The 19,988-nt window shown below is 43.7% G+C and overlaps 1 protein-coding gene across 2 annotated transcripts in view; it reads left to right on the forward strand.

Moving 5' to 3' along the window:
- Positions 1-19,988, forward strand: part of LOC105032943 (E3 ubiquitin-protein ligase IPI1) — a 130,302-nt gene that overhangs the window by 23,449 nt on the left and 86,865 nt on the right. The window contains exons 2-3 of one of the 2 annotated variants that reach the window (XM_010907546.4): positions 6,469-6,516; positions 14,246-14,415. In XM_010907546.4, coding sequence (XP_010905848.2) covers positions 6,469-6,516; positions 14,246-14,415 — 218 coding nt within the window. The remainder of the gene's footprint in view (positions 1-6,468; positions 6,517-14,245; positions 14,416-19,988) is intronic. The other variant, XM_010907547.4, reaches the window with a different exon arrangement.

The raw sequence follows: 19,988 nt of genomic DNA on the forward strand, positions 1-19,988 counted from the left end.
AATAAGTTCCAGGTCGGACTACTTCTTTGACCTCATAAGGTCCCTCCCAGTTTGGGGCAAGCTTCCCTGGCCCTGTGGTTGTGAGACAGCAGCTCGCCGGAGCACTAGATCCCCTGCTTTGAATACCTTGTTCTTGACTCGGGCGTTGTAATATCGGGCAACTTTCTGTCTGTAGGCTGCCATTCGAACCTGAGCAATCTCCCGCCTTTCTTCCAGTAGGTCGAGGTTGGCTCTGAGACTTTGCGCGTTTTGGGGTTCGTCGAATGCCACGACTCGTGCCGACGGGAGTTTAAGCTCGATCGGGATGACGGCTTCCGTACCAAAGGCTAAAGCAAAGGGAGTCTCTCCTGTAGGCAACCTCTGGGTGGTCCGATAAGCCCATAGCACATGATAAAGTTCGTCCGCCCAAGTTCCTTTTGCTTTTTCGAGCCTGGTCTTAATCCCCTGCAAAAGGGTTCTGTTTGTTACCTCGGCTTCGCCGTTCGCCTGGGATGGGCCACTGATGTGAATTTGTGGGAGATGTTTAGGTCTTCACAGAATTCAGCAAATCTGGCTCCCGCGAATTGCCGTCCATTATCAGTGATGAGGGTTCTAGGCAAACCGAACCTGCACACGATCGATTTCCAGACGAAATCCTGCACTTTCGCTTCTGTGATTTTTGGCTAGTGGCTCGGCCTCGACCCATTTGGTGAAGGTAGTCGATTGCTACAAGGAGGAATTTCTTTCCTTGACCAGACGCCATGGGAAAGGGGCCAAGAATATCCATTCCCCATTGCGCAAAAGGCCATGGGGCACTCAAGGGTGTAAGCTCGGTAGCAGGTTGTCTCTGGACGTTGGCGTATCTCTGGCATCGATCACACTTTTTGACATATTCAATTGAATCATGGTGCATTGTTGGCCAGTAATACCCTTGGCGGAGTAGCTTGTGGGATAGAGACCTGGCACCTAAATGGCTTCCGCAAGCTCCCTCGTGCACTTCCCATAAAGCGTAGTCAGCTTCTGAGGGTCGGAGGCATCTCAAGAGAGGCAAGGAGTACGATCTTTTGTACAATTTGCCCTCATAAAGGATGTACCGGGAGGCTTGATTTCGGAGTTTTCGGGCTTCTTTCGCGTCCTGGGGGAGAATCCCATCTCTAAGATAGGTTATTAGCGGGTCGACCCAGCTGGGCTCGTGGTCGATCTCCATTACGAGTCGCGGTTCTTCCGTACTCGGTTGTTTTAAAACTTCAAAGAGGACGCCTTTTGGCAATTCGGCCGGAGCCGATGTCGCCAGTTTGGAGAGAAGATCGGCTCTGGTGTTCTCCGACCTTGGAATTTGCCTGATGTCGAAATTGCCAAAGGCAGGGATGAACTCCTTCACCTTCTCAAGATATTTGGCCATACTGTCCTCCCGCGCTTCAAAGCTCCCGCTGACTTGCCCCACCACAAGTTGGGAATCGCTGTGCACCCGGAGTTGACCTATTCCAGCTCCCTGGCGATCCTCAATCCTGCGATCAGAGCTTCATACTCCGCTCCATTGTTTGTTGCGGGGAATTCGAAACGCAGAGCGTACTCCGCAACGACTCCCTCCGGGCTGGTCAAGATCAGGCCTGCACCCGCGCCTGCCATGTTGGACGATCCGTCCACATGGAGGGTCCAAAAGCTATCGGACGAACTGGCTTCTTCGTCGGGGGAGTTCGGTTGAGTCCTCAGGTCGTCAATTTTGTTTTGCTCAGGTTCGGCCTCCTCGGGGATGGTGCATTCTACTATGAAATCCGCCAACACTTGGGCTTTTATCGCCGGTCTAGGCTTGTAGTTGATGTCGAATTCTGTGAGCTCGATGCCCATTTCGCCATTCTCCGGAGATATCAGCTCGGTGCAAAACCGCCTTGATCGGTTGGTCGGTGAGTAACGTCACCGTGTGCCCTTGAAAGTAAGGCCGGAGTCTCCGAGCTGCAATCAACAAGGCGTAGGTCAGTTTTTCTAATTTAGTATACCTGGTCTCGGCGTCCCTCAACACGCGACTAATGTAGTAGACCGGTCGCTGGACTTTCATTTCCTCTTTAACAAGGACAGCTGCAAGGGCTGTGGGAGAGACCGCCAGGTACAAAAATAATTCCTCCTTAGGCTCGGGCTTCGCCAGCAGTGGGGGCGAGCTAAGGTAGCTTTTCAATTCTTCGAATGCCTGTTGGCATTCAGGGGTCCAACAGAAGTTCTTCGGCTGCTTGAGGGTTTGAAAGAAGGGCAGACATCGTTCGGCCGACCTTGCGACAAAGCGATTAAGAGCCGCACTCTTCCCGTGAGGCATTGAACCTCCTTGATCGACCTTGGGGCAGTCATATTTTGGATGGCGCGAATTTTCTCCGGATTGGCCTCGATCCCGCGCCCGACACCATGAAGCCCAGGAACTTTCCTGAGGTTACCCCAAAGGCGCATTTGGTCGGGTTCAGCTTCATTCTATACTTTCGAAGAGCGCCAAAGGTTTCCTCGAGGTCGGCTACATGATTTCGGAAGACCTGCTTTTCACGAGCATATCGTCCACATAAACCTCCATGTTTCGGCCGATCTGCTCCTTGAAGATTTGTTCACCAGTCGTTGATAGGTTGCACCCGCGTTCTTGAGGCCGAACGGCATAACCCTGTAGCAGTAAAGGCCGCGATTAGTGATAAAAGCAGTCTTTTCTTCATCTTCCGATGCCATTCTAATCTGGTTATAGCCGGAGAATGCGTCCATGAAAGTGAGAAGCTCATGGCCCGAGGTAGCGTCCACCAGTTGGTCGATCCTGGGAAGGGGGTAGCTGTCCTTTGGGCAAGCTTTATTCAGCTTTTTGAAGTCGATACACATCCTCCACTTGCCGTTTGCTTTCTTGACCAAGACAACATTGGAGATCCACTCTGGATAATTGACCTCCTTGATGAATCCGGCCTTGAGAAGTTTATCCACTTCCTCGGCTATCGCCTTCTGCCTCTCCGGGGCATGACTCCGGATTTTTTCTTTTGTTGGCCGATGTTTAGGGTCGACCGCCAGATGATGTTCCATGACTTCTGTCTCAATCCCCGGCATATCCGCCGGGACCCATGCGAAAACGTCCGCATTCCTTCGGAGAAATCCACGAGATGCGTCCGCACCTCCTCCTCCAGGTTGGAGCCAATTAACACCACATGCTCCGCATTCCCATCATTCAAAGGAATTGGTATTAGGTCCTCGATCGGGCCGCCCCTCTCTTCAGTGAGGTCGTCGCGCGCATCCAACCCGTCGACTGGACAGAGGTCCGCTTGATCGCTTCTTTGCAGGGCAATATTGTAGCAGTGCCTGGCCAGCGCTTGGTCTCCCCGAACTTCTCCAATCCCCTTGTCAGTGGGGAACTTCAACTTCAAATGGTAGGTTGAAACAACGGCTCTAAGGGCATTGAGGCCGGGTCGGCCAAGAATTGCATTGTAGGCAGACGGCGCCTTTACCACCAGGAAATTCACCAGGGCTCTGGACTGCTTTGGATGCTGACCCGCGGTCACAGTTAGAGCTATCATTCCTTCCGTCGGAACGGCGTCACCAGTAAACCCTATCAAGGGGGAGCACATCGGCCTTAGATGACCGCCAAGAGTGGCCATTCTCGAATAGGCACTGTAGAATAAGATGTCGGCCGAACTTCCGTTGTCGACGAGAATGCGACGGACGTCATAATTTGCTATGTTCAAGGAAACTACGACCGCACGTTATGAGGGAATTGGACTCCCTGGGCGTCTTCTTCAGTGAAGGCTATGGGCTCTTCAACTTTTTGCCGCTTGAGGGGTGCAGCTGATGTGCTGATTGCCCCTGCCGGGATTCCCCGAGATGACGTTGACGGAATCCGGCGAAGGCTGGTCATCCGGCCACCCTTTATCGGCAACCATAGCCGGAGGTAGTTGTGCAGAAACCTCGCGAGAGGGCATCGGATGGGGAAAAGAGGATTGGATGCCGGAAAAGATGGCCGGAAGCGGGTCCGTTGAGCGCTCCTTCAAGAACAAGGGTGCTGCGAAGACACAGCCCTTCCTCTAGCGCCAATCCTGTTGGTGCAAAAATCCGCTTGCGCCGGAGAAGCTGGAGTCGGGGAAGCCGCGGTCGCCGCCGGGACCTGCAAGGGAAGTCTAAACCGGAGGTGGGGTTGCTCCGGCAAGACCCTCCGACGCTCAAGTCAGTTCTCTGCCTCAACAAGAATGGAGTGCTCGAACGGAGAATTTAGCAGAGTTTTGAGATAAGGAAATGAGCTTAAAGAATAACGTATCTGGGTCCCCCTTTTATAGGCGGAGGAGGCAACGGATTGATGGCGACGTTTGTAACCGCCTGGTAGTGGGCCGCCCATGGTCAGGGGAATTGATTGCGAAAGATAGTGGGGTAGACCCGTGGCCATCGTCACAGCCCGCCACGTAGGGCCTACTGCCGGTAGTGGGAGCGGCGTCCGTTGCTGCTAGTTGTCAGCGAGTAGTGGGATCGTGCAGCACCTGCCGCAGGGAGCGGAGCAGCATCATAGTTGTTGACACAGCCTGTCAGAGAGTAATGGGTCCGCCGCAGGGGGTGATGGAGCCGCACGAAATCCGCTACAGGAAGTGGAACAGGATCATGGTTGTTATCATGATCCGCCAAGGGAAGCGGATCTGTTGATCGGGGCTCGACAGTGGTCGGAGTTCGGCCTCTGTAGGAGTCCGGGAGGAGTCCCCCTTTCGGTCGAGGTCGTGGGTGGAGTCCGGCTCCAGCAGCCGATACTGAGGTCGGAGACTGAGGACGGAGCTTGGCTCCCGTAGAGATCCGGACGGACCCGCCCTGCTGTCGATGGCAAAGCCCGGCTCCCGTAGGAGTCCGGGCGGAGCCGTTCCGCTGTCGATGGAGGAGCCCGGCTCCCGTAGGAGTCCGGGCGGAGCCGATCCGCTGTTGATGGAGGAGCCCGGCTCCCGTAGGAGTCCGGGCGGAGCCGTTCCGCTGTCGATGGAGGAGCCCGGCTCCCGTAGGAGTCCGGGCGGAGCCGATCCGCTGTCGATGGAGGAGCCCGGCTCCCGTAGGAGCCCGGGCGGAGCCGTTCTGCTGTTGATGGAGGAGCCCGGCTCCCGTAGGAGTCCGGGCGGAGTCGATCCGCTGTCGATGGAGGAGCCCGGCTCCCGTACGAGTCCGGGCGGAGCCGTTCCGCTGTTGATGGAGGAGCCCGGCTCCGTAGGAGTCCGGGCGGAGTCGATCCGCTGTTGATGGAGGAGCCCGGCTCCCGTAGGAGTCCCGGGGCCGGGAAGGCCGGATCGCCGCTGTTGATGGAGGAGCCCGGCTCCCGTAGGAGTCCGGACGGAGCCGTTCTGCTGTTGATGGAGGAGCCCGGCTCCCGTAGGAGTCCGGGCGGAGCCGATCCGCTGTCGATGGAGGAGCCCGGCTCCCGTAGGAGCCCGGGCGGAGCCGTTCCGCTGTCGATGGAGGAGCCCGGCTCCCGTAGGAGTCCGGGCGGAGTCGATCCGCTGTCGATGGAGGAGCCCGGCTCTCGTAGGAGTCCGGGCGGAGCCGTTCTGCTGTCGATGGAGGAGCCCGGCTCCCGTAGGAGTCCGGGCGGAGCCGATCCGCTGTCGATGGAGGAGCCCGGCTCCCGTAGGAGTCCGGACGGAGCCGTTCCGCTGTCGATTTCGGCTGCGGGTATTTTATACCCAACAATAATAATATATAATGCTTATTGTATACTAAGAAAGCAATATTATGTTTTGATATGTAAATATCAATAACTGTTAAGTGTCAATTAACTATTACTAATAGTATATATTATCACATTATAAAACAATCATATCTTATATAATATGTAATTCTATGAACCATATACAATAAAAAAATGTAGTTATTATATTACAATTTTAATATTATTCATAATTATATTATTATAGCAATTGTGTATATGTTTATGCAAATCGGAATATATTACAAGAATTGCTTCATTTACTTGAGATAATGTGGACTTGGCCAAACATACATATCAGAATCAGTTATTCATATGACCCTAGAAACGGATATCCTAGGAATAGGAAAAGCAATCCTGATTTCCATTTCCACCACAAAACATGGCTATAGGTGTTAAACCTGCAGTTCACATACTCTAGTGAATGCTGCTAGTACAAAGGAATGTGCTGTGCAAATACAGGGAAGGCATTACACATGACTCACGAACTTCGAACCAACTCAAATAAATCTTACTAATGACATGTAAAATGTAGTTGATATAATTTGGCTTCGTTTAGCACGCATTAATTGCACAAGTTCTTATTACCTATATTATGAATCTGGCTTATATGCTGTTTACTGTAGTACATTCTGTATTGACACAAGGTACCATTGGCATGTCTTTAAGCAAGACTATATGGCATATGCGATGCATATATATTTTTATTTTTTAAATGGTAACAATTTAGGCAATAAAAAATAAAAAATGCTAGAAGAAGGATTTAAACGTTCCACCTCATGACTAACCACTGGGAGCTCTAACCAATGCAGGGTGGGAAATATGGATGGCATGCCATATGGGGAATGCAAGGTTAAGAGGTGAGGATGCTTGGACATGTCTCATGCATGGCATTATATAGAAGATATGAAAAAGGCATAGGAATTTTGAGATCAGTACTTGGTGGTATGGGACTGACTAGCTGTGGATCCAAAGTGATTCAGGCTGGTTCCACCACAAATTGGTCTTGAGGGGGTGTTGGATACTGGTTCCTGGTTGGTATGATCTAGAACAACTAGTATGGGTTGGCATGCTTGGTACTTGAATCCTTGTTTCAATCATTATTTCCACGATGATGTCTAAATTATGTAATACCACTAATTTACTTGCTTAGAAGCAAAATTATATAATTTGAACTAAGGTTTGCAATTTTGATACCGGTGCCGATACCATGCTGGTACAATGTTTGTATGCCCACTATGAGGGTTGGGTCCACAGAGACTCAGTACGTCCCACATACCGAGTCTTTGTCCGATATTGATGCAATATGATATGCTCAATACAGGCCAGTATGCACCAGTATGGTAAACCTTGATTTGAATTGCATTTGACTCTAGTGTCTCCATATTCACTACTTTCAATAGTTTAGAATTATGGGATAAAGCTTAGAAAGTCTAATGCATATGCAGATCATCTACTATTCTTACTCCACTTCCCTCTTTTGGAAGAGATGCTTTGGTAGGTCTGAATTCTTTGTGGGATGGGGGCTCAGAAAAGCTATCTTGTCAAATGACATACTCATATATGTTGAAGGCTTTGCATATTTCATCTTGTATTTGGTGCAAAAGGGACATTAACCTATAACTAAAAATAAAAAAGGAGTTTGTTATCGAATTCAGTTTGTAATAATAGTAATTGGTGGGCATTAAAGAGAAGGAATGCACATAAAACTTATATTGACATTGTTGAGAAAAATATGCTGATGCCATTGGCAATCTTCACAGGTAATTTCTTTGAGACTAATGAGGAATGTGAACTTGTGCCAAAGTTATACTTGTTTTCAGGTAGATTTGACATGGTGTAGGCAAATGATATAGGTTAATTGATGAGATTATGCTAATGCCATGGCAAGTTTCTGAGGTAATTTCTGAGACTAATGGGTAATGTGGGCTTGCACCAAATTTGTACATGTATTCAGGAAGATATAACATAGTGTAGGAAAATGATATAGGCTCACTTGTGATAAGATGTATGTTGCTAAGTTTTAAATTTGAACTATGGAATAAAGCGTTAAAGATAAAGACCTATAAATCAATAGGTGGAAATAGGATATGTGAATGCAATTTTCATGGAAAAAGAAATGAGATTAAGACCTTGGTTGGAAATGATGACTTATAAATACCATAATGTGCTTGGTTTCTTTATCTTGTGTCTGTTATTCAAAAAATTGCATATGTTGATGGAGGCAAATCTAATTAAATTGCGATACAAACTATGCTGACAAAGAGTTGACACAATATGGGATGTACACATTATGTACCGATTAATATTGGCTTGTATTTTATTCTAATGGCTTAGATTGTAATGTCGAGGTGTGGTAAATTCTGATATAAACTGATGTGTAGATATTGTGTTTGTTGCAGCTTGCTTTGTATCATCTCCTCATTGATTATATCATTTATTCTTGTAGATCACTCCTATTGAGTGTTGACAAGATTGTAGTAACTTTTATTTACCACTGAATGTCTTGTTATTTCTGTTAATGATACTTGAGTTTCTTTGTGTTGTTTGATCTAGCATAATGCTGTCTTCCCTTTAGTCATGTTTACTAGTATCTCTTTATTGTGTTTAACATTATAATTTTGTTTAGATGGGTCATGTTGTGTATGAGTGTTCTATAGTTATCTACCGTTTGCTAGAAAAGCAATTCAAATTAGGCTTGATGCCCAAAAGGGACTTACCTAATATGATATGGCATGCTAGAACCATTATCATTCTATATTGTTGCATATCTATTTGTGTCATTGCAAGCTTGGCCTCGGCGTGATTTGGTTGGTGACATGTATTTTGTAAGCCTATAATATGTAGGAGCATGACAAATTTTACTTCATTCTTGACAAATAGGAAAAAGTAACACCTGCCAAATACTTACGATATTGCAAAGCATTGTATATGTTGGTTTCCTTATTTTCTTCCTAAAAATTTGGTCTACTACTTTTCGACTTCATTACTCATGTCTTTTTTTCCTAGTTGTTAAATTTATTCGATCTAATTAATAGAGCTATTTGTAACTTATACATCTTACATGTTGAATCATTTTTTCTTCAAGAAAACTCACTTTTTTTGTCATTGTGATTCAAATAAAAAATAGAATTGTTTTGGTTCCGGAATTGTTTTAGTTCTACTCTTTGGCTTGTAATATGTTCCTCAAATATAAATATGATTGCATATATCAAATCCTACCTCTTGGATCCCATATTGGTACCTTGTCAGTAGGTTGGGGACAGTGGTTGGTTCGGTGTACAGAGACTTGGTATGCCTCCATACTAAGTCTCAGTTTGGTATCGATGGTACTCTATTGTGAACCATGGATGCTAGATCATCGTTCTCTGAACTGTTCTGAACTGGATGATTCAGACTGTACCGAACCATACCGACGGAAAATTAGTCCGATTTCTATGTACAAAATGGCACAACGGTCGTCTTGGAGGGAGGGACAAGAGAGAGAGGGGGAGAGAAGGAGAGAGAGAGGAAGAGAGGGCCTTCGGCGGTTGTCGGAGGCTGTTGGAGGCCATCTAAGCTCTTGCCGAGCTCGATAAGGGTGGAGGGAGGAAGGAGAGAGAGGGAGAGATTGGCCTTCAGACAAACGGCGATGCCGCAGTGATATCTCAACAACCGGCGAGCCAGTGCTGAGGGACCTAAGGGCAGCCGGGGGCATCCGCTCTCCTCCAAACTTCGTGCGATAAAATCCAGACAAAATATGAAATAGGGGTGAACCCTTGTTTCGCATTGAAGGAGGGTGGAGGCCCTCCTCCGACCTCAACAGCCCTTAGGTCCCTTGACGTCGGCTTGCCAGCCATCGGAGACGTTGCGGTGGCATCACTGTCCATTCAGCCTCCGACGGCCTCCGGACACTCGGTAAGGATCTCCCCCCTTCTCTCCTTCCCTCCCTCCTTCCTTACCGAGCTCGGTAAGAGCTTGGATGGCCTTCGATGGCTACCAGAGGTCCTCTTTTCCTCTCCCTCTCCCTCTCCTTCTCCCCCCCCTCTCTCTTCCTCTCTTTCTTCTTCCTCTCCCCTTCTCTAGTTGCATGAACTAATATTTTTCTTGGACTGGACTCCATATTGATATTGTGCTGATACAATGTCTGTTGCCTAATATGGGAGTCATTTTGGCATACTGAGTCTCGATTCAATGTTGGTATGGTACGATATGTCCGATAGGAGGTAGTATGCACTGGTACGGCAGATTTATAAATATATGTTTATGTGTGTATGTTATGGTAGTTTTCCCCTCTAGTTATTGAGTCTCAATTTTCATTGTAGGCCCCTATTGACCAAAACTACCTTTGCTATATATTTGATACTTTATAGATGCTTTATTTTAGGTTCAGAGCTTGTTGCAACTATTCTATCTTGATTTTCATAATTTGATCCACAAAATTGACAAATATAAATGGAGTAGTGGTGACTGGTTATTGTTAAATTATCATTTTATAAGTTGCACAGTTTTTTTAATACCTTTTTTCTTTATTTAGACATGACTCTTCTAAATTCCCAAGAAAAGGGATTTTGGGATATAAGAAATGAAACTAATTGTGGTTGTGTAGTGCAAAGCAGTAATTTTAATTTATAAATTGTGAGATCAAATTAATAACAATAGCTGGCCATGAGAAGAAAAAAGGATCTTAAAGAAAGGGCCTCCAATGGGATGATGGGTCATGTTATCAAGAAGTTGTGTGGACAAGTGTATCTAGATAATTCTAGGATAATCTAGTTAAAAAGGAGGGAGAAATTATTCGTTTATAAGTCAACGTGATCTAACAATTTTCACCATGGAGAACAAGGTATCTGGTCTTCAATCAACCAAACTAGTCAATGTTTTGGCCATTTCAAGAAGGAATGCCAACAGAGCATGAAGGACAGCAAGAAAAGGACCCCTTTGTCACAATATGAGATGTTTCCTAACATGTCAAAATAGAGTTCATGAAACATAAGCGCATACTGGAGTCCCATAAATTGAACTAGTGAGAGGCGACTGGTTATTGGGGCTAATTTATGATAACAAAAATGATCAAGCTTTGAATAGCAGTTGTATGGGAAACCAAAACCATGGTCCATGACATAGCCTTAAATTAAGTACTTGGGAAAGGAGCAGGAAGAAGCAGATTTTTGTTTAAAGTTGGTGCTATGGAGTACTTACGAGTTGCAAAGTCTTCGTTGTTCTTTTCCTACTTCTTGGTGGAAAATGCTTTGCTATGAAACTCAATTATAAGTTCTTTCTTTGCATTCTTCCCTTTTTTGCATTCCATTGATGTTTACAATTAACTTAACCGGTATGTTTGTGTGTCTTGAGACATGAAAAATGACCAAGAAGACCATGATACGAGAAAAGAATTGGAGGCTTTGCACATGGATTCACCTCCCATAAGTATGAAGTTTGATCATTGTTTGATTGCTTGCTACCATATAGACCAGTCCAAAATGGTAATGGTGGTAGTATGAGGAGTATACTCATAAAAAATAAGAGAAGAAAAGGAAGAACGGGAAGCTTTTCTTTCATGAAATCCACCTTTTAAAGCTGAAGTAGAGGAAACAAAAATTATATTTTATTTAAATTAATAAAGGATATTACTTTAGTTTGTCATTTCATGTGAACCTAATTTAAAAACATTAGCAGTGCTAAGATAGTTTCATAATCTGTTCTTTAGAACAGACTACTACATCTTCATATGCTGCTTTGTCCATGTGTTATGCTATTTGTTAGAATTATGCTTATTTAATAAGTCCTTATATAGGAAGGACATATTGAATATGTCTCTAAACTTAGTATATCTCTAAACATAGTATGTGCTTGCTTTTCAAATATGTACTTCTTTCCTTATGTATTTGTTTCTCATCTATTTAAAGAGATGGGATCTCATTAATGAATTGTATTCTTTTTGAGCTTTTTCCTTTTAACGTGATATCAGAGTAGTTGCCGCATCCTTTCCACAACCCTAGCCCTTCGCCGCCCCCGTTCCTTCCATAACAAGCCAGCCCTTCTTAGCCGCAGCAGCCCTAGCCACAGCAGCTCTTCTGCAAAAGCCCTCGCCGCAGCAGCCCATGTCGCAGCCCCTCCTCTTCGCCAGCAACCTTCAAAGCCCTGGCCGCACTAAGGTTCCAACTTCTCAAAAACCCCACCATCTCCATCTTTCTCAAAGCCTTTTTAAACCATCGCTGTCGCCACTTCCCGTCTTCTCATCAGTCTTCTTCATCATTCTCTTCCTCCATCGTTAGAGATCTCTGGCGACGGTTGCCTCTGATTCTTGTTGGAACCCTAGTCACTAGCTGCTGCCTAGAACTTTGGATTCTTGTCTTTGTTGGATTTTTACTACTATAGTCCTAAGATAAATCTATTCACGCTATAGTAGTCCATCTTTTGCTATCTTGGAGGTCTGATTAATACTTCTGCTTGTTGTTTGTTGAAACTGGTTGTGATTCTATAAGATTGGTTGAGGGACCTTCGCATCCTAAGGAGCAATCTGTTCTTGGATAAATCAACATAGGTTCTTTCCTATGCTATGCAAAAGTCCTTTGGCTGTTTTTCTGGCTATCTGCTAATTATGAAAGCGGTACACTGTCCGTGATTTCTCTAACTGTCTGGCTATTTCTATCCTCTTCTCTGACTGCCATGTAAAGGAATCTAATGACGACTATAGAAAAGTTCAATGGCACTAACTATCTTTTGTGGGTCCAATCGTTCAAACTATTTATTGGTGCCCAACGAAAGATGCGACACTTAACTAAAGATCCTATCCATGACGACTGGCTGGCTAGTGACTGTTGTGTTATGTCATGGTTGTTGAATAGCATAGAGGAAAAGGTTAGTACTGGTGTCATGTTCCTGAAGATAGCTAAACAAATATGAGATATCCTCAAAGAGATGCTATGATAAACAAGACCATTATAACACATTCTTTCCATCATCTGAGCAGGTGGTTGATATTTTGACTAAGTCTCTATCTTTTGATATTTTCAACTCTATGTGTAACAAGCTGGGCATTGATATATATGCTTCAGCTTGAGAAAGAGTATTAGAATTATGCTTCTTTATTAAGTCCTTACATAGAAAAGACATATTTAGTATGTCTCTAAACTTAATATATTTCTAAACATGGTATGTATTTGCTTTTCAAGTTTGTACTTTCCTTATGTACTTATTTCTCATGTATTTAAAGAGATAGGATCTCATTAATGAATTGTATTCCTTTTCAGCTTTTCCTTTCAACACTATTATTTTCTCATTGTTTCACTGAACATTCTTTCAGACAACTGATAAACAATAATTCACAAAATAAGTGCTTTTCTTTTAACATTTAAGAGGATTTTCGTGCCTATCCTCTTATAATTGATACTAGAAATAAACTTGCAATTTTAGTATTCATAATTGATTTTACATTGGTACAGAGTCTAAAGACTGGATCACACATAACCCTCTTTCCTTTATTATTTTAGAGACCTTAACACACAACCTCTAGGATATCAATTTTCTTCGAATTATATAAACACATCGGTGCACACATGTTTATACTCCATGTCCACATACTTCCGTAGCTGCTTGCCATTCTGCATTACATGTGTAGTGTGTGCTAGACATGTTTTCTGATTATCTCATCCAAGCCATGTACAATACAATGTACATACTCTATGATAAGACAGTCTGGGTCTAAACATGTCCAACTCCATAAAAGATGCATACGGGCACCATGATGAGCTAGTTTGGTCTTTCATCATTTATAAAAGCCATATGCAGGATGGTTTATACACCAACAGTTTGCCATGATGAAAGTATATAAAATAAACAAATAGTTGGCTTAGGGGGAAATGAGAATGCGATGTTAAATGTAAGGGATAAAAGGATGAGCCAATGGTTTAGTTCATTTTACAATTAGAATGTACAGAGCTTTTCTGGTTCTATGATTAAATCTTGGATAGATTACCCCCCCCTGCTGATCTGAATCATATTTTGCTATTCATATGGAGAGAATTTATCATGCTTGCTTAGTTGAAACTGGAACCTAATATGGAACCTCATCCTAATTTGTTTACATGGTAAAACAGAACTGAAAAGGAAAGCTAATCCATTAAATGATATATTTTTTGTGAATGCTGTAGCATTGGAATTGCAAACTATCTTGGCAATTCCAATGCACTCCCAAAATATCTTGGCATTTTGCTTCAAAAGTGTTTTGTCAGGTTAGGTCCTGAGTCACTCTACTATTCTCAAACTTGAGCAATAAACTTGTTTTATTGATATTCTTTGCATGCTGCCATGCATGTAACGATTTTCTGATGATTTACCCTTTATGCAACCTATTTGGGATCGTAGAATGTTAGGCTGTTAGCCCTGTCTCATTGCATGTAAATATTTTCTGATAATTGACCCTTTATGCAACTTACTAATTTGGGATTGTAGAATGCTAGCCTCCTCCCATCATTAAGCGTTCAATGTCTATTCACTAAGTTTCATGTAGTTTTGCATACTCTTCACTCCTAGATGTTTTGTCTAATTTATCTTTAGTTTGATTGTTATATTTATGATCCAACTATTCTTTTATTACTTGTTCAGATTGCATTGGCTCGGCATTTAATGCAAAGGGGGCAATGCAGTGCCCAAATTGTCGGAAAGTTGAGAAAGGTCGATGGCTTTATGCAAATGGACACCACCGCTCTTCTGCTGATTTTGATATTGATGGCTGGGTTACTGAAGACATCTATGGTCTTGGTTACTCTGAGCTGGTAAACATGACTTATAAAACTCCCTCTTTTTCCTTTGAATCTAGAGAATAAGTTTTTTTACTGCAGTTTTTATGTGCAAAAGATGTTGGGTCATTGCCATAAACTAGCATTGAAGAATTTGGTTTTTATGATACACCTTGTATTCAGGAATATCACTGCACTTCATATGGTCATGCTTGACCCTTCTGGCAGCATTTTATATTTTAAGATCTCTTTGAGGATGTGGATTTGCATATACACACTTTTTTTTTTTAATCTCATACGTAAATTTTTTCTGGGTTCCTTTTTCTCTATATTCTAGAGGAGGGAAAACTGACATGTCAATTCTTTCTGATTTTTCTGGTCATTCTTTCTAGGTGAAACCTTAGTTTATGGTAGTTCTTTCTAACTCTTTGTTTCTCAAGAAGTAACAAAACCAATGTTGGCACGTAAAAAGATGGTTATCATGTGGGATATATAGAGATTTTTCTCCCTTCTCTTGTGTGGCTTAGGTCTAAATTTTCTCATTTTTATCATGTCTGACATAAACTAATGAACTTTTATATTTTTCCATTTTCATCATATGTCTAAAATCAAATAATTAAAATACTTCTAGATATATCCCCCCTCCACCCCCCCCCCAAAAAAAAAAAGGAAGATAACATCATGCTATTTATATATATGTGTACAAGGTTTTAAATCCTATGGGATAAGGGTGTTCTAGTTTCTCCATGGAATGGGATGCCTCATTGTCTTGGCCCTTCTCAGTGGTTGTCCCAATCATGCATCCCGGTAGATATCCTCCCTCTCTCTTCCCTTCTTCTTTCCTTTCTTTCTTTCTTTCTTTCTTTCCTTTTCTTATGTTTTTCTTCTTTCTTTTCTTTGTTTTTCTTCTACATTCTTTTCTTTTCTTTCCTTTTTCTTACTTTTTCTTATCCCTTCCTTACTTTCTTTTTTCCGTTTTCTTCTTCTTCTTCTTCCTTTCTTTTTTTCATTTTTCATTTTCTTCTTTCCTTTCACTTTTTTCCTTCTTTTTATATTTTCTTCATTTCTTTCCTATTTCTTCTCTTCTCCTCACATGGATGGGTTTTGGAGTTCCAATCCCTTCCCGGTCCTGTTTTCTCATAGGAATGGAATGGGTCGGCCGGAATGTCCCCTGTCCCGCTGGGACATAAAATCTTGTTTATGTATACCACATGGTACCGCCAATAAGGTGGGCTTCATATATTTCAAGAGCTCTCAAGAACTTTAAATCCATCAGCTTTTTAATTCTCTAGTGATATCAATGAGTCAAGTGGCTTTGTTTATAATAATTATCGTATTGCACATGATTGTTAATCAATAATCTAGATTACTTGATGAGATTATATGTCATCAATTTCTATGTGTGTGATTGGGTTGTACATCCCACTCATGATACTATTTTATAATGTTCTATAAAAGTAGTCAGTCTTGCTTTTTTATATTGTTCTGTAGTATTAATTTATTGCTGAGAAATTTTTAGTTGGATTTTCTATCAAATGATTCAACTATAGATCTGTCATATGTCATCTATCAGCATGATGTTGATCTTCCATCATTTAATTGGTAGTGTGAGTTGATGATTCAAGGTATCAAACAACTAGAATTAGATTAAGAACTCCATAAATTGCACTTTGGACAAGTCCATGATAAAGATAAATGCTGCAGAAGAATTAATACTCTGTTTTATTATCGTCTTTCAGATCCTCTGATTCAAACTGTAGCTATGGACCTAAACTTTGATATATTTCTGTTCCATATGATGTGTATTGGCAAAATTATTCATCTACCCTTAAAAGATATGGTGCTTGAAGTCCATTTGGATGCAATATTGTCAACAACCTCTACGAATTCCCTATGACCTCTTTTTTTCTAAGTGCATAGCTATAACCAAGTAGCATGGCTAGAATACCATTTATGTATGACATGGTCACAATCAAAGTTCAACTGATGCTACTGGTGTGATTTGTGGTCATGGTCAGCATGACTTCTATCGAGTTGTGTTGAAACAAAAAAAAAAAAAGACTTAAGAACCGAAGACATCCTTCTAATTGAAAAAATGATTTAATCGGTGTGATGCTGATGAGGTGCTATTGCTAGTGTTGGCACTTAAAAACCATGGTTGGAATTACCCATCAAAGAGAATGGAGGTACATAGCACTAGATTTTTTTGGTTTTTTTTCCTATTTGTTGGATATGCTGGACGAAGAGAAATGCCCAAGTACAAGAAAATAAGTAGGCTTCAGTCTTTGGAGTTTGGAGGCTGGCCTCCAAGCCTTTACTCCATATATGTGTGTGTGATAAGATATTAAGATAAAAGTAATTCAAAAAATACTAATACTTGTTGTGTCAATCTTTCTTGGTCGAGATCATGGAATCTCTTGTTAATATCTCAGCTTTAATTCCATCTTGTACAACTTGGAAACTCATGTATGCAAGGTAGGCTGAACTGATATCGGAACCCTTATAGGCCAACTATTGGTACAGTATGGTATCAATTCGATACCGTACTGACACTATATGGTTAGGTGTGTTTGCTTGGAACCAGCACATGATTTTTTTGAGTGATTTGAACATTATTTTTTTTTTCCTGAGGTGTTTTGATGTTCTTTAATGCGACGTTTCTTTTCTTCATGCTTGTTGTGTATAAAATGACTATAATTTCAGTGGTAAATGCAATTAAAATACATAAATCATTATATACATAAAGAAAATCAATAAAATATAGAATATAAAGTCAATTAAAATATATAACGACATCTAAAAATCTCATGGAGTGGTACTGTCTCTTGTAGAGTGTGGGTCATCTTCATCATAAACTTCTGATTTTATGGAGAGTGGCATTCATACTAAACTTGAAAAGATGGCATGAAATTTTCCTAGAGAGAGGCATTCCTACCCCTAAACATAATTTTGATTCTACAGTATTTTTTGAATTTTTATTTTTTTTAATTTTTAAATCCAAATGTATATTTCTAATTTAAAAATTACAGATCGAATGAAAATCTAGGATCTTGGTGTCATTGTGTAGATCTTCCCTAGATTTCCAACATACTGTGAAATGAGAACAATATATGAAAATTTACATGGCTTTACCCTATTTTTTCAATTTACAGCCAGTTTTTTTGGCCTCAAAATTAAAAAAAAATTACAGAAATAAAGAGTGGAGAGTGGCATTACCTGATTTTAGTAAAAATCCATGCTGAAATCCATGAACACAGCTAGACCAGGCCAATTTTCAAATTCTTTTATAAAAACAGGGTGTTAGAGGGGGTTGAAGGCACTGAGAGCTCGTGGGGAGGTGGTTTGTTTTTTGGGGTTTGGGGGTGGGGAGGGGGGGAGATGGTGGTGCGTTATGCATGCCCGAACCAATGCAAATTGCTTGGTTCATTCTGGTACAACATGAAACTACTGGTTCAGTGGGATTCGGGCTTATTTCCAAGCTGAGGGGAACCGTCCCGGTTCTCCTCCATATGGGGTATGGGCCGAACTGCCCAGTTTGGGATGGTTTGGCCGATCTTGCGTGTATGTGTATATGATGATTGTTTAGGATAAAAGATTTTGAAAAAAAATACAAACTTATCTTTGTTGTGTCAATCTTTCTTGGTTGAGAACTTGGATCCTCTTGTTTTGACAGTTTCAACTCTAATTCCATTTTGTGAACTTGGAGACTTGTGTGCATGAATGTGCGAGGCCATGCACATGTGCACGTGTCTTTGAGTGTGTGCATGTCTCATAACAATTAAGATAAAAGATATTTGAAACAACACTTAGACATCGTTGTTGTGTTAATCTTTCTTGGTTGAGGGTGTGGAACCTCTTGTTTTGATAGCTTCAACTCTAATTTCATCTTATACAACTTCAAAACTCAATGACTTCTATGAATTCAAGTTCCTTGCTTTGTGGAATAATTTGCATTGTGAATCTTTAATTGATGCTAATCAAGAATCTGATAAAAATGTGGAACATGCTTTGATAGGAAATTGATTTATGACAAAAGAGCTGTACATATGAAGAGGGAACCCCTCCCTCCCCCCATCTCTATGCCCCCAGATTAGAGAAGGGCATCTAGGAATTCTAATGATGCTTCTGTTATACCTTTGCTAATGAATATCAACAAGATTAGTTGATAAGAGAGAAGAAATGACAGTTTTCTGATGTAGAAAAGAGTAAGAGGTTGATTAACATATGTTCCCCCTGGAGAAGTCGCATACAAGGAAGGAAGAAAGGAGTGAAGAAGGAAAAGAGCACCAGAAGTGGGTGAAGATAGAAATGCAAACATAAGAAAAAAAGGGATGGACTCTGTTGGGTATAAAATACCCACAGCCGAAGTTCTCAGCGGGATTGACCCTTGCAGGCTCCGTCCCCGACTTCAACCACAGGAAGACTCCGTCCGGACTCCTACGGGAGCCGGGCTACGTCCACGACTTCGACCGTAAGGAGGACTCCGCCCGGACTCCTACGGGAGCCGGGTTCCGTCACCAACTTCAACCGCTGGTAAGCTCCGTCCGGACTCCTACGGGAGCCGGGCTCCGCACCTGACTTTAACTGCAGGAAGACTCCGCCCGGACTCCTACGGGAGCCGGGCTCCGTCCGCGACTTCGACCGCAAGGACTCCGTCCGGACTCCCACGGTAGCCGGGCTCCGTCACCAACATCAACCGCCCGGACTCCTACGGGAGCCGGGCTCCGTCCACGACTTCGACCACAAGGAGGGCTCCGCCCGGACTCCTACGGGAGCCGGGCTCCGTCACCAACTTCAACCGCTGGTAAGCTCCGTCCGGACTCCTACGGGAGCCGGGCTCCGCACCTGACTTTAACTGCAGGAAGACTCCGTCCGGACTCCTACGGGAGCCGGGCTCCGTCCACGACTTCGACCGCAAGGAGGACTCCGTCCGGACTCCCATGGGAGCCGGGCTCCGTCACCAACTTCAACCGCCCGGACTCCTACGGGAGCCGGGCTCCGTCCACGACTTCGACCGCAAGAAGGGCTCCGCCTGGACTCCTACGGGAGCCGGGCTCCGTCACCAACTTCAACCGTCCGGACTCCTACGGGAGCCGGGCTCCGTCACCAACTTCAACCGCTGGTAAGCTTCGTCCGGACTCCTACGGGAGCCGGGCTCTGCACCTGACTTTAACTGCAGGAAGACTCCGCCCGGACTCCTACGGGAGCCGGGCTCCGTCCACGACTTCGACCGTAAGGAGGACTCCGTCCCGTAGGAGTCCGGGCTCCGTCCACGACTTCGACCGTAAGGAGGACTCCGCCCGGACTCCTACGGGAGCCGGACTCCGTCACCAACTTCAATCGCTGGTAAGCTCCGTCCGGACTCCTACGGGAGTCGGGCTCCGCACCTGACTTTAACTGCAGGAAGACTTCGCCCGGACTCCTACGGGAGCCGAGCTCCGTCCACGACTTCGACCGCAAGGAGGACTCCGCCCGGACTCCCACGGGAGCCGGGCTCCGTCACCAACTTCAACCGTCCGGACTCCTACGGGAGCCGGGCTCCGTCCACGACTTCGACCGCAAGGAGGGCTCCGCTCGGACTCCTACGGGAGCCGGGCTCCGTCACCAAC

Source organism: Elaeis guineensis, chromosome 8 (assembly GCF_000442705.2).
Source record: "Elaeis guineensis isolate ETL-2024a chromosome 8, EG11, whole genome shotgun sequence".
NCBI classification, from domain to species: domain Eukaryota; kingdom Viridiplantae; phylum Streptophyta; class Magnoliopsida; order Arecales; family Arecaceae; genus Elaeis; species Elaeis guineensis.